The sequence below is a fragment of the Malus domestica genome, chromosome 09 (genome assembly GCF_042453785.1).
Source record: "Malus domestica chromosome 09, GDT2T_hap1".
NCBI lineage: Eukaryota > Viridiplantae > Streptophyta > Magnoliopsida > Rosales > Rosaceae > Malus > Malus domestica.
Genome location: NC_091669.1, coordinates 33,916,326 through 33,930,413, shown reverse-complemented (window position 1 = coordinate 33,930,413; position 14,088 = coordinate 33,916,326). Strand labels below are relative to the sequence as shown.

Below are 14,088 nucleotides of genomic sequence, written 5' to 3'. Positions count from 1 at the left end.
ATATGACATGGGTAAGTCACTATAATGGCCTTCCATCACATATAAGTCATTGTCATATTCTTCCTTCACCATGGTAGCGGTTTGCCAAACAATTCTCGAATCCAAAGTTCATCAAAAAAGAGAAATCGTACGTAAATTTCCCGAAAAAACATAACATTTTCATCATCAATTATTCGAAAATCCGTGTCAATACATCAAGGCATGAACATATAACATAAAAGAGGATGGAGCTGGATTTTTGAGTGTTTGAGGGAGTCAATGAGTCGTGAATGTGTGAGATAGACCCTTGACCGAATCCAAATGTAATACGTGGTTCTACTTAGTAGACAATTTACTTGGGTTCTCCATTAGCATTTGGAGGACTGAAATCCAACTGCTAATATACACGTTTGAAGTTGATCAACTGTATACTTGACAGTTTGCATACAATATGGTAAGGTTTGAGTCATTACCAATGCCTAGTTCAAGTTAGGCATCAAAGAAATAGAAATCAAAGGCATGCTTTGAACGTTAAAGCGATACTTGATGAATGATATCAGATCAACGACATAACAACTCAAATGGAAATAACCTAAGCCTGTTAGTTCGAAACAAAAGCCATCGCCCGCCCCACCTCTGGAACTGAACCAGGATCAGGCAGAAACTGATGTCAACTTGTCAAATATCCCCGGTCTTGCATTTGATGCATAGAGTGGAGCAAACTGGTGCTGTTTCTTCGTAGTTTCCATAACTTCTTTTGCCTTGATCCAGAACAGAAGACAGTGAAAACACTGAAATCCATTTCTCCTCATTGGATATCCTCAAAATCAACTTCATCCTGTTGGGCAAGTGACAAGTTACTTGTCTGAAATGAGCCTACTTGTCCAGTTCCATCTGTCATCATGGAGCGAACTATCTGCATGTGCATTCAAGAATTGTTCAGTTTCTTAATAGCACATTCCATTTATCCCACTGTCAAAGAAAATTATGGAAAGCACGCAAGAAGGCATTGAATTTTTTTCATCAAAACAGATAAACTTTGAGGTTTTGTACATTTACCCCTAGTGCCCCTCAAAACAGATAAATAACACCAACTTTCCTCAACAAATTTTCATGACAATATGAAAAATGTCGGACTGCATTATCATATTATGTTCATAATTCACAGTATTGACAGCATATGATAACCACATTTTCATTGTGCACATACTGAATGAAAATGAAGCAAAATATACCATCCAAACAATGCAGGTAATCTTGACCACTCGAAATACACAATAAGAAACAATGTACTAAGTTAAAAAAAATGGAGTGTAGTATCAAGTTCCAACTAATATACAAAAATAAAAAAGATCACCTTCTCCATTTCATCAAGAAGAAGAGGGTTCTCTCTCAAGTACTGCAATGCTTTATCTCTTCCTTGTCCTAACCTTTATAAATAAGAAATAAAAGCCAGTCATTAGCTGCAACAGTTTTTTAATTGAGAGAGAGAGAGAGAGAGAGAGAGAGAGAGAGAGAGAGTTACAGTTATAAACAAGAGAATTCTTGAGTTATTTGTAAGAAAATAAACCTTCCCCTTTCATCTCACCTAGGAGTTATTCAAAATTTTAAGGGCATCCCATTTAAGTAAACATCTTTACATTAGTGCTGGTTAATGAGAGTTACTTCGAGGACAAAGATAAATAAAATATATATACTTTGCTCGTATGTTGATAATGCTAAACCCTATGTACAAGACAATCATAAAATACTTTGCTTTTATGTTGATAATATGAAAACCCATTTAGTTCAGGATTTAAATCTAGACAAGAGAGGCCGTGGTGAGTTCAGAAGACTTTTCAAAACATCAAGGTGTGTGGCATTTCACGTGTTCATGGACTCAACAAGGTTCAAGCTGGGAAATGGTTGAATGTTCCAAAGGATATTATTGTTAAGTAAATAAGTGGAGGTTATTTAGTAGCCTGCTGATTTCATTACTTTTGGTAGTAGAATAAATCATGTATGTCCCTGGCCACCTTTTGGGAATTAAGACACTGCTCCCAGCTTAATATGTCTTCAAATGTGGCCCTGGAGAAAGGAATGGGTGTTTGGGGGTCTGTCCTCGAAGAAAACGAATTTGAGGTTTAATAACCTTTGCTCGCTCCACATCAGTCCATAACCACGAAATTGTAGCAAAAAGGGCTGATAGAACTATCTCCTACTCATGGATCTGCAACTTTTACTAGAAACAGTAGGGTACCTGGAAAAATTTGGGGATTGATAACAATATTGTGTTCTTTTGTTCCCACAACCATTTGGGGCATACAGAATTAGAGGGTCGGGGCAGCTGAGGGTGTTGTCAGTGTGGGTAATAAGGGAAATTGGGTTAGGCTGATCAGGCACGACAGAATCAGCGCAGGGCTGCTAGAGTTTAAAAGGAGGATCATTAAAAAGTTGTTGACATTGAAGAAACTGTACTTTGTTTTCCTACAAGAAACAAAAGAAGGAAGTCAAAAATAGAAGACTGATGGGAAGTGACAGACAGCCTCTGTGTCAAACTTACCCTATTGCATCACGAGTCCATTAAGGTAGGACCCAGTACAATCTAGATATCATGGGGTTTCGCCGCAGATCTTTTAGCAATACCTTGAAGTTGGAGTACAGTTCAGGGTTGGGAAGGTTTAATTTTTATTTTTGAAATTATAAGGCGCCTCCGTCTCCTCTTACTTTCATGTGAACTTAAAAGGTGCCTGGGCTTATTTATTTGAGACCTGATAAAGCATAAAATGTTTCCTAAATGAGAAATGCCCACAGTTTCCCTTCTAATTAGCAATACCACTAATGCATCTCCTTAACTTTATTTATCAATCTACTAAGTACATCCACGATTAGTGTGAATTGGAAAGCTGAGAGTGGTTCTCCTTGTCTCAAACCCCTTAATGCACCAAACTTACTCCTCCACCTCCCATTAATCAATACCCAAAACCTTTTCTCTCCAAAGTGAAATCTGTGTTCCCTTGGGGTTGCAAAGGATTGAGAAAAGTATGCAAACTTATGCTGGTCTGATTTTGTGAACAATGTGCATGAACAGTGCATGAGAACATTGTTAAGAAAGAAGAAACAGGAAAAGTAAAACCTAGGAATGCATGTCTTCCTTAAACAAAACATTCAATTTAATAATCAAACTCTACTTATCCATGGGTTTGCATACTCTTTTCTTTCCGAATATGAATAGTATTCTGAATGAGAGTCCTATTTGATCGAATATCCAAACTAAACTCAACAACCAAAATGAAGTCTACTGCATCAGTCTTTAAGAACGCTCAACGTATAACTACAAATTTAAGAATTAAAACCTGAAAATAGAAGTTCAAGTATGAACCTGTGGTCCCCATAGCTATACCAAGAACCCTTCCTCACTACTACATCCATTGCTTCAGCACAATCCAAGATGCAACCCTGAATGAAAGAATGAGTTAAAAGAGATTGTGGTTTCAACCTTTTGGGCTGGAAAAATCAAATATGTTGCAATACTCACCAATTTACTAACTCCCTCTCCAAAAACAATTTCAAATTCAGCTTGTTTGTATGGTCTCGAAACCTACAACAACTTAGCATCAGGATCCTTTCACTTATAAAGCCATATTAATCAGAAATGTAATAAAGTAGTTGAAAATTAAATGAATGGATGTGATAAAGAGCAGTGCCAATAATTATGGAATACTGTCAAAACTTGGGAATCAGGAGGCAGTCAGCAAAAGTCCTCTTAAAATGTATGCAAATACGATATCAAAATCATTTAGCCAACACAGGATAGCATTTTCCATAATATCCGAAGAATCAAAAGGGATAAATGGCTTCTGACAGAAAACTCTACTGAAAAATTAGACCAAATATATATATATATATATATATATATATATATAAAAATAAAATAAAATAAAATCACATTTTCATACTTTAAACCAGTTATGAAGTTTCTAGTGAAACTGCAATAACTGCTTCAAGTAATCATAAAGATAACAACGGAAGCGTTCCTTCTATGCTTGGCGCACAAGCCTCACAGATGCAGAAATGATTCTGATGTACTAAAAGTTACCTTACTCTTTACTACTCTTACACGAACCCGAACCCCAATTTCTTCATCTCCCTTTACCTGCTCAGTATAGAAGTATGTTCTATGAGAAACAATATAGAAACTCTATTTGCTGATTTACACAGATAAATAGATATTATAATTAATCTATCAAATCGCTATTTTGAATTGAGAAAAAGTGGCTAATGTGCTTACAGACTTTATCTTCCCTGTAGAACGTATTTCAAGCCGAACTGAGGCAAAGAATTTTAATGCAATTCCTCCAGATGTCACTTCCGGATTCCCATAATATACACCGATCTTGCAACATGGAGTCAGGCTATTAGTTTCTGGAAGTGAACTAATTGTGATTTAGGGGAAAAATAACTAATAAGAAAAACTGAGGAACAAGTACAATCATACACATGAAAAATTATTGATTCAGACACAGATGCTTAGACCTAGGTACTCAATATCATTTATTGCAACGGATCCAGGTATGCGTCATCATAAATATTTGAAAACTTTAATGCTCAAGTATGTGCCATTCGGAAAAGAGAAGATGTGAACAAATTGATTGAAACTACCTTATATCTGATTTGATTTAAAAATATTAGTGTACATCCAGCTTTAGATGCATTTCCTGACATTTTGCGCAAAGCTTGGCTCATAAGACGTGCTTGCAAACCCATTTGCTGCATCCCTATCTCACCCTACACGTAGCAAGATCAGACAGTGAGATATGAGAAATTGCATATCGAACACTTATAATTACAATATCAAGAAAAGGTTACTTCAATCTCTGCTCGTGGAGTGAGAGCCGAGACAGAATCAACACAGATAAGATCAATGGCACCAGATCTGCACATACGATCTGCAACTGCAATGACAGAAATCAAATCATTATGTTAAGAATATACTAAATGTATACTTAGGCATCCTGCTTATGACAGACTGAACAAGTTCAGAATAGTACTCTCAAGTGCCATTTCACCATGATCAGGCTGACAAACAATCAAATTTTCTACATCTACTCCCAGTGCTCTTGAATATGCTGGATCAAAAGCATGTTCTGCATCAACAAGCATAGCATTTCCTCCAAGTTTCTGCATATTACCATTGAAAAGCTAAATGTTGGTCCAGTAAAGATCTAAATCCTTTGAAGCAGCCAGTATTCAGTTACTAGAAACTAAAGATTCCTGACAAAAGTTGAGGAAGCTATACCTGCACCTCTGCAATTGCATGGAGTGCTAGAGTGGTTTTTCCACTACTTTCTGGTCCAAATATCTAGAAACAATACAAAGATAAATAAGCAATTTGTGCAAGAACTACCTAATACAAATAAAGAAAGTGCTAAACTACTTCCTTGGGCCAACATGAATCCCATTAATTACACTACTCCAATCACTCTAACAAAATGAAAGTAATCAGGAGAAATTTCCACATGTTTATAAAGCTTAAGTAGCATGTGAAATTCACCCACTGCATATCATTTGCACATAGTGCTTAAGCAATATGGTGATTGCATCTTTATTAAAAACTATAAGTAACCATGATGATTGCACATGTTGATAAAATAACCAAATTTTTGGCTCTTACACAAAATTAAAAATCCACAACCAACAATGAAAACGCCAAACCCCCACACCACACCAAACTGGTGCAGAAGTTTACTCCAAGTATGTAAAAAAGCAATGTCCAAAAATGCGATCAATCTCCTACAATTACGAAGATTTTTTTAGATACTACATCTTTTACAAAACTTTCATTTGATACATCATCTATTACAGAGATTTCTTTTCCAATGAAACAATCTGTCTTTGGTCATGAAAAGTGAAAGGAAGGAGAAGCAGAAATTAGTCTTTGGGCCTAACAAAACCTCTCCACATTCGGAACAGGGTGAAGGGAAACCATCGAAATTCCAATCCCAAACGGATGCAAGTGTAACTTAGCAAGCAAAATAAAGAAAAAGAGATAGACACAAAAGTAAAAGCACGAAAGCATACAATGGGATACACACCTCCACAATTCTCCCTTTTGGAAGGCCACCACCTAAGGCAAGGTCTAATGTCAAGCAGCCACTGGGAAAAGTTTCACTGCAAAAATAAACAGACTTCTAAATAATCTACATTGACGGTGATATGATATGACCAGGAGACGAGAAGCACATACACCAGAGCTCCACCGGCACTTCCTAATCTTGTAACACTTCCCTTCCCAAATGAACTATTTATATCATTCATTGCCGCTTCCAGTGCTTTTTGCTGAAATTAAAAGCACTTTGGTAATCAGAATTTAAGTACTTTCAGCTCAAAGTGTTAATCTTTCTGCGTTTGCGTTTGTGGGTAATCACTGGTAAAAACACTTTCCTGCTTTTGAGAAGCAAACACGTAGATTGAGGCGAAAAGGCTAAAAGGGTTTTCGAAAACATACCCGGTCGATGAAACGGGGGTCGGAGTCGGCGGAAAGAGCGCCATTGACTTTGGCTTGGAGCTCGCAACGAACCCTTTTGATTGGCTTCACCGCCATGGAGTGTAGGTTGAAGCGCTGCGGGAGAGAAGAGTGGAAGAGTAGAGGAGAAGGTAAGCAGTGCGAGTGCGAGTGTGGGTTTGAGAGGGTGGGCAAGTACCTCATGCTTCCTCCGCTGCTGCCTGTGAATGCTAAACCCATTACTAAACCTCTGATACAACCCAATTTTAGAGATGCAGCAGCACCCGAAACGAAAAGTGAAAGGTGAAAAGCGAGAAGTGAGAGAGATAATATGAAGAAAGGGGAAGGCTCAAGCTCTCCGCTGTCCGCACCAATGCGATGAGAAACTTAATTGTTAGGCAAAAAATTAGCCAAATACAGATGAATACTTAAATTAAAAAAAAATCTCAGATTAATATTCTCTGTTTCATTTTGGTAGCATCGATATATTTTACATTATACATTAAAGTGAGAGAAGAGTTCGGTTAAGCGATAATAGATAACTTAATTTGGTATCAAATTAGTCATGTATAAGATTCGAAATTTGGTATCAAATTAGTCATCTACGAGATTCGAACCTAAGAACTCGAGATTACAAACGAAGAAGAATACCACAAGATATTAAGGGTCTGTTTAATACTCTACTTGAATTCAACTTTTTAAACTCAAAAATAATTTTCAAGTTTTAGGCCTCAAAAACTTGTTTGGTAGAACTATTTTAAAAAACCGAACTCAAGACTAACTCAAAAATATAGTTTATTCTATAAAAACATAAAAAGTGAGTTTTTAGAGTTTTTAAACTTAAACTCATTCATTTCTTTTCTCTCCCTCCTCCCCTCTCACTCCAAATCTATCTCTCTTTTCTTTTTTCTCTTTTCTCTGTTTTATTTTTTTATTTTTAACCTTTTTAGTTTCTTCTCTAATCCGTCTCTTCATTCTCTCGGTTCTTTCTCTCACTCATCTTCCTCCGATCCTCTCTCTTCTTTCTCTTTCTTTTAATCATCTCTTAACTTCTTTCATCCTCTCTTCTCTTTCTCCCTCTCCTGCGACCCTCTATTTTTAGATCTTTTTGTCTAGTTTAAGTCGTAGGATTTAAAAATTTTAAATCGCAAACCAATCAAGTTTTTTAGTCTTAAAGAAAATTGTTTTTAAGAAATGTTTTGAGAAATGATAAAAAAATTTCAAATAAGATACCAAACAAGCCCTAAGAGTCTATTTTGTATTCTACTTGAATCCAACTTTTTAAACTCAAAAACAATTTTCAAGTTTTAGGCTTTAAAAACTTGTTTGATAGAACTATTTTCAAAAAGTGAACTAAAGGCTAACTAAAAAATATAGTCTATTATCTAAAAACACAAAAAGTGAGTTTTTAAATTTTTTAAACAAGTCACTCATTTCTTTTTTCTCCCTCCTCCCCTCTCACTACAAATCTATCTCTCTTTTCTTCTTTCTCTCTCACCCTTCTCTTTTTTTTTTACCTTTTTCGTCTCTCTTCCAATCCACTCTTTTCATTCTTTCGGTTCTTTCTCTCACTCATCTTCCTCTCTATCTCCTCCAATCTTCTCACTTATTTCTATTTCCTCCAATTATCTCTTACTTTCTTTCTTCATCTCTCCTCTTTCTCTCTCGACCCCCTTTTTATGGATCTTTTAATTCAGTTTAAGTTGTAAGATTTAAAAATTTTAAATCGCATACCAAACAAGTTTTTGAATCTTAAAGAAAATTGTTTTCAAGAAAAAGTCTTAAGAAATGTTTTGAAAAATTATAAAAAATTTCAAATAGGATATCAGACAAGCCCTAATATTATATGTTGGTTTCAAATTTTACAATTTTTTTAGAGCAAAAGGAAATTAATTTAGAGAAAAACCTCTAAAACACCTGAGACTTCTAGAATCATACAACAACGCATTTCTAGTTTGATAGGCAATACAATACAACCATCATAAATATACACATATTGTCGCAGTTATGTCCTATAGAGGTAATGGCATCAACAATGAAACTTCATAGTTCCACTCCACCAAATCAAAAAGGAAGCTAATCATTGCATGTCCTCCACAATACTTCTAATTGTCCAAGGAACCTCGCACCTCACAGCAACAACATCAATAACAACTTTCGAGTCACCTTCAACAATGACCCTGAAATCAGTCCTTAGTAAAAATACAAGTAAATTCTTAAAAAAACTACTTAAATGCTTATTGGAAGAAGCATAGCTGATGTTTTTTTTTTTTAAAAAAAAAAACCTATTTCAAACCAGCTCTAATAATAGGTGTTAAAAATTACAAAATAATAAGATTTTAGTGAAAACAATATTGATGACTAAAGAACGTATTTAAAATCTCTCTTTTTAATATTGATGACTAAAGACCGTATTCAGCCCTAATGAGAGAATTTTCAATGTGACCAGTACACGGGATGTTACTTCACGTGTCACTATATAAATAGTGGGATATATGTGTTCAAAAGTTAATAACTTAAAAAATAAAAATTTTCACCACTTACATAAAAGCACGTGATGTATCATTTGTATTCTCGTCTGAAAAATTTATTCCCAATCATCAAATCACCAAAAGAAAAATAATAATAAATGAGAAGAAAAACAAAAGTTGTCCGTTGAAATATTGGTTCACAACTCCCGGTATAAATACAAAGAACAAGAGTGTGTGTCGTGTGCATCTTCCTTCAATATTTTGCCTGCCTCTCACTGTTAAAGAGTCGCCGATTCCATTCCCTTCCTACCTACACATCTACCCTTCCAATTCCAAGCAATCACTCTCAGACGAACACAAGCACCAATGGCTTTCCAAAAGATCAAGGTCGCCAACCCCATCGTCGAGATGGACGGTGAGATCCCTCTTCCATCTATACATATATTTTTCCTCCGATCTGATTGTTTCCATCGCCGATTATCTCAACTTATGCATCTGCTAATTGTGTCTCGTTTTGGTTTTATCCCTTGACTCTTTGAGCTGAATTTGTGACGTCCACCAAATGTTTGTTTGCTTTTGTCTTCCGGAAAGGTGCTGCCTTTTATTTTTGTGTTCCCTTTTTTCCATAGTTGATCAAGTAAAAAGTTGGTAGGAAGAAAACCCACCTGCCTGAAATGATTTGTTTTCCCCAAAAAATATAAAATTGAATAAACACGACTGTCTAACTTGTTACTGATGATCTGTACAAAAAATAATCTTGATCTCAATTGGGAGAATTGTTTGATGAATTTTTTAATCTTATATTATAAATTAAATTTTGTTTCATCTATATGTTACCAGCCTTTGGGAGCAGCCTCTCCATAAATGGGGTAAAGGCTAGCCGACATTCACCTCTCCCAGACGCTGCGTAAAGCGGGAGCCTTGTGCACGCTGCGTAAAGCGGGAGCCTTGTGCATACGACCTTTATATGTTACCAGCCTCTAAGAATTGAACTGTGATGAATCAATGATTTTTTCAAAGAAATTATGTTAAAAGTTTGAGGCATAAAATGTTTGGACAGAAGTATTCAGTCAGAACTCACCAAGATATTCTTTTTAACTCATGAAAGTGTGAAGAACTCGGAATGCACGGCACAGTCATACTCACACTGCATGGCACACTTGTTGATTTCATTTAACTCTAACTTTACGAAACTAATACGCTTGTGTACATGGGTCGAGAGAGGAAATTGCACCGTACACTTGTTCATACTGTCTTTTGATATGTGGTACAGGGGACGAAATGACAAGGGTTTTCTGGAAATCCATCAAGGACAAGGTATCTACATCTTACTCTTTAAGTGCTTCACTAATACTACTTTTTGCAATTACATGCTGCTGTGATCAAGATGGTGGTTGCTTATATGATTCTTTCTCTTTGATGTATCTGCAGCTTATTTTGCCATTTGTGGAATTGGACATCAAATACTTTGACCTTGGTCTTCCTCATCGTGATGCCACTGATGACAAGGTTACTGTTGAAAGTGCCGAGGCTACTCTCAAGTACGTTTATCGCATCTCTACTTAAGGTTCTTAGAACGGAAGAACAATGAGTGCTTAGAGTATCTTTTTGCTTGGAAATTTTATTTTGCTATTTCATTCCGCATCTCTAACACTTGGTATTTAAGGTACAATGTAGCGATCAAGTGTGCAACTATTACTCCAGGTATACACTATTGAACAATTATACATGCATTTGTTTTCTAACTCCAGATCCTGTATTAATATTTTCAGTCGTCACCGAGAGATTGACAAAATTCATGATATTGTCGTTATAATTGACAGATGAAGCTCGTATGAAGGAGTTTAACTTGAAGAGTATGTGGAGGAGTCCCAATGGGACTATTAGGAATATTTTGAATGGTTAGTGAACTGTCAACTATACGTTTTCATCTTTTGAACAATTTTCTTTTCAAATTACAGTGATTGCTTTTTCTACAGGTACTGTTTTCAGAGAACCAATTATTTGCAAAAATATCCCTCGCCTTATCCCAGGTATTATAATGTCATATGGTGATTCTATAGTTTCGTCGGATTAGAACAATGCTTATTGTTTCTGTTTTCAGGCTGGACAAAGCCGATATGCATTGGAAGACATGCTTTTGGTGATCAGTATCGAGCAACTGATGCAGTCATTAAAGGACCTGGGAAACTGAAATTGGTGTTTGGTAAACTTTTATCTATACTTTGATAGTATTAGATTTGTGTACAGCACTGTAGTTTAGTAGGATTATACGTGCAGAGTTTCTCTTGATAAGTGAAAGTTCTTAAATTCCTTTAGTTTTTTGTCTTATTACATGATAAATGCTTGCAGTGCCAGAAGGAAAGGATGAGAAGACAGAGCTAGAGGTTTACAACTTTACAGGGGAGGGGGGAGTTGCATTGGCCATGTATAACACTGATGAGGTTTAATTTGTTACTCCTTTCGTGTTTCTGTTGAAAGAATTTCTTGATTGCTGTGAGTCACTGGGTTTGTCCCTTATATTGTATATCTGTCTTGGGTATGCAGTCCATCCGTGCTTTTGCAGAGGCTTCCATGACCACAGCTTTTGAGAAAAAGTGGCCTCTTTATCTTAGCACAAAAAATACTATTCTGAAGAAGTATGATGGAAGGTACGCAGATTCCTAATTTCCCTGTTTTGACGAACAAAAAAAAGATTTGACATTTGTACTTATCATTATCTTACCTATCTGTATTTTTGTTTGTTCATGATATAAGATTCAAGGACATATTTCAAGAAGTTTATGAAGCTAACTGGAAATCAAAGTTTGAAGCTGCTGGCATATGGTAAGGAGTCAGGACTGAAAAGCCTGGCGTTTTGTTTCATAGAATGGATCCTGAGGTCAAATGGTGTTGTTTTATTGATTATATACTATTGGATTGGAAGGTATGAGCATCGTCTCATTGATGATATGGTGGCGTATGCACTTAAAAGTGATGGTGGGTATGTTTGGGCATGCAAGAATTATGATGGGGATGTGCAAAGTGATATGTTAGCTCAAGGTTCGTACAACTGCCCGTTTGCTAATTTTTGTTTCGTCTCATCAATGATTTGCATACTGAGCGATTGCAGTTTTTAACTTGTGGTTCTATTGTAGGGTTTGGATCTCTTGGATTGATGACATCAGTACTGGTATGTTAAACCTGTTTCATGTGTATTTATACTTACCCCTGCATCTCTCACTCCCTAATTTGTGTGAATCCTTGTTCATCACTTACTGGAGTATTTCATGGATACAGGTGTGCCCAGATGGAAAGACTATAGAAGCTGAAGCTGCCCACGGTACAGTCACTCGGCATTACAGGGTTCACCAGAAGGGAGGTGAAACGAGTACAAATAGCATAGCTTCTATCTTTGCTTGGACAAGAGGCCTAGCACATAGGTATATTGGAAAGATTGTTTTCCAAGTTAGCGCTCCTCTTTGATATCTTAATGTTCCTTGAAAAGGTCAGTAGATCTGAATTTGAATGTATCTTGGTAATAGGGCGAAGTTGGATGACAATGCAAGACTTTTGGAGTTCACTCAAAAACTCGAGGAAGCTTGTATTGGAACTGTGGAATCGGGGAAAATGACCAAGGATCTTGCCCTAATTCTTCACGGATCCAAGTAAGTATTTGATAGTTTATTTTATCTTCATAATTTGTCTCTCTGCACGTGTGAGTTGTGTTTTCTTGTGCCTCTATTTGAGCAGTGAGTTTATTTAAAACATGCTTTCGTGTGCTGCAGGCTGGCTAGGAACCACTACTTGAATACTGAAGAGTTCATTGATGCTGTGGCCGAGGAACTGAAAGCTAAGCTTGCTTGCTAGGAACCACTGCAGTTTTCAGACTTGCTTTGGAGGTGAGTTCCATCTTGTATTCCACCGTTTCTAGAATTTTCATCACAATCTTATTGAAAGTAATGTGACCTAATGCCTGTTTGTAGGGCAATTTTTAAACACAATTCAAATTTGTTGCTTAATTTTCTTGTGATTCCCATGTTTTCTTGAGAAATTATTCTACCCTCTTCTCTCTTTTTTTTGGTTTTATTGAAATAGTTTTCTCATTTAGCACAAACGTTTTCTTTTATTTTTTGAAGTTAATGACTTCTAGGTTGTGTTTCAGGGATAGGCAACTGTGGACTTTTGTATTTTGAAATAAGGCAAGGAGGGTGGAAAAAATGGAAGGCTCCGAAGGGCGGAAAAAGGGGAAGGCAGGAAGGGTAGAAAAGGCGAAAGACATGGTGGCGGAAACTTCCCCCTCTGGTGTTATGTTAGCGTTGTTGACTCATCTGTTTCTTGTGCACCATTTGGATTCTCGACTCTTATTGATTTGCTTCTTCTTTCCTCCTCGTCGATTGCTAGCCTTCGCAATTTTCCTTCTTCATGACTCACCTCAAATTTTATGACTCCTCTCTTTATAGAACAACATTTTAATTTCATACGCCAATGGGAAGCTAGCTTTTTGAATGTTCCTTCATTGGCAAATGCATTTCAAAAAATAATGGCCGATGGTTCGTACCTGCTGATCTCTATCCACCAAGGACACGTCGATTTTCTCTTTTAAAATCGTTTGAATCACATTTGATTGAATACTCTTGAATTTAACTCTCGTGGAATCCTTCGAATTCTCAACTATGATACAACAACAACAAAGCCTTTTCTCATTAAGTGGGATTGGTTATATGAATCTTAGAACACTATTGCGGTCGGTTCTGTGTTATGATCTTCGTTAGATTCAAGTACTCTTAAATCTTTTCTTAGTCTCTTCCAAAATTTTCTTAGGTCTTCCTCTACCCCTTCGGCTCTGGATCTCTGTCCCGTCTAACTGGAACGTTAGTAGATCTTCTTTGCATATGTCCAAATAACCGTAACCAATTTTCTCCCATCTTTCTTTCAATTTCGACTACTTCTACTTTACCTTGGATATCCTCATTCCTAATCTTATCCTTTCAACTATTAGCATGAGACAATGTTAAGGGACTTTCAAAAGTGTTACTCTTAATGACTTTATGTCATTTCATGTTTTTTGACATAATATTTTAACAATAATTGATCTTAAAACCGTATAATAACAAACAGTCCCATTTTTTAGAAAGTCCTTTGAGCATGTCTCAGCCACCATTGAGAAAAGGT

At 36.4% G+C, this 14,088-nt stretch overlaps 2 protein-coding genes across 2 annotated transcripts; one reads left to right on the top strand and one right to left on the bottom strand.

The window, feature by feature from the left end:
- Window positions 1–319: 319 nt before the first annotated feature.
- LOC103444240 (DNA repair protein recA homolog 1, chloroplastic) lies at window positions 320–6,909 on the bottom strand. The gene is made up of 13 exons (XM_029108646.2): window positions 6,467–6,909; window positions 6,206–6,297; window positions 6,054–6,129; window positions 5,258–5,320; window positions 5,010–5,139; window positions 4,828–4,913; window positions 4,621–4,746; window positions 4,250–4,354; window positions 4,058–4,114; window positions 3,497–3,559; window positions 3,341–3,417; window positions 1,337–1,409; window positions 320–895 (listed from the first exon to the last, which is right to left on the bottom strand). Exons 1-13 carry the CDS (start codon window positions 6,701–6,703, stop codon window positions 788–790), a joined length of 1,293 nt encoding a protein of 430 aa, XP_028964479.2. The 5' UTR covers window positions 6,704–6,909; the 3' UTR covers window positions 320–787.
- A 2,212-nt stretch (window positions 6,910–9,121) lies between these two features.
- Window positions 9,122–13,422, top strand: LOC103444241 (isocitrate dehydrogenase [NADP]). The gene is made up of 16 exons (XM_008383162.4): window positions 9,122–9,349; window positions 10,208–10,251; window positions 10,366–10,475; window positions 10,601–10,638; window positions 10,758–10,835; window positions 10,914–10,967; window positions 11,039–11,140; window positions 11,287–11,378; window positions 11,482–11,585; window positions 11,692–11,760; window positions 11,861–11,976; window positions 12,072–12,106; window positions 12,214–12,356; window positions 12,459–12,581; window positions 12,702–12,815; window positions 13,079–13,422. Exons 1-15 carry the CDS (start codon window positions 9,301–9,303, stop codon window positions 12,781–12,783), a joined length of 1,239 nt encoding a protein of 412 aa, XP_008381384.3. The 5' UTR covers window positions 9,122–9,300; the 3' UTR covers window positions 12,784–12,815; window positions 13,079–13,422.
- The last annotated feature ends 666 nt before the right edge of the window (window positions 13,423–14,088 follow it).

Excerpts from the sequence above, each read along its gene's own strand:
- LOC103444240 (XM_029108646.2), bottom strand. The coding sequence starts at position 6,703 with ATGGGTTTAGCATTCACAGGCAGCAGCGGAGGAAGCATGAGGTACTTG. Across the intron at positions 5,321-6,053 it reads CAAAAGGGAGAATTGTGGAG|ATATTTGGACCAGAAAGTAG; the intron begins GTGTGTATCCCA and ends TATTGTTTCTAG. Across the intron at positions 4,355-4,620 it reads TAAATCAAATCAGATATAAG|ATCGGTGTATATTATGGGAA; the intron begins GTAGTTTCAATC and ends CCATGTTGCAAG.
- LOC103444241 (XM_008383162.4), top strand. The coding sequence starts at position 9,301 with ATGGCTTTCCAAAAGATCAAGGTCGCCAACCCCATCGTCGAGATGGAC. Across the intron at positions 10,252-10,365 it reads GGAAATCCATCAAGGACAAG|CTTATTTTGCCATTTGTGGA; the intron begins GTATCTACATCT and ends ATGTATCTGCAG. Across the intron at positions 10,968-11,038 it reads TATCCCTCGCCTTATCCCAG|GCTGGACAAAGCCGATATGC; the intron begins GTATTATAATGT and ends TTCTGTTTTCAG.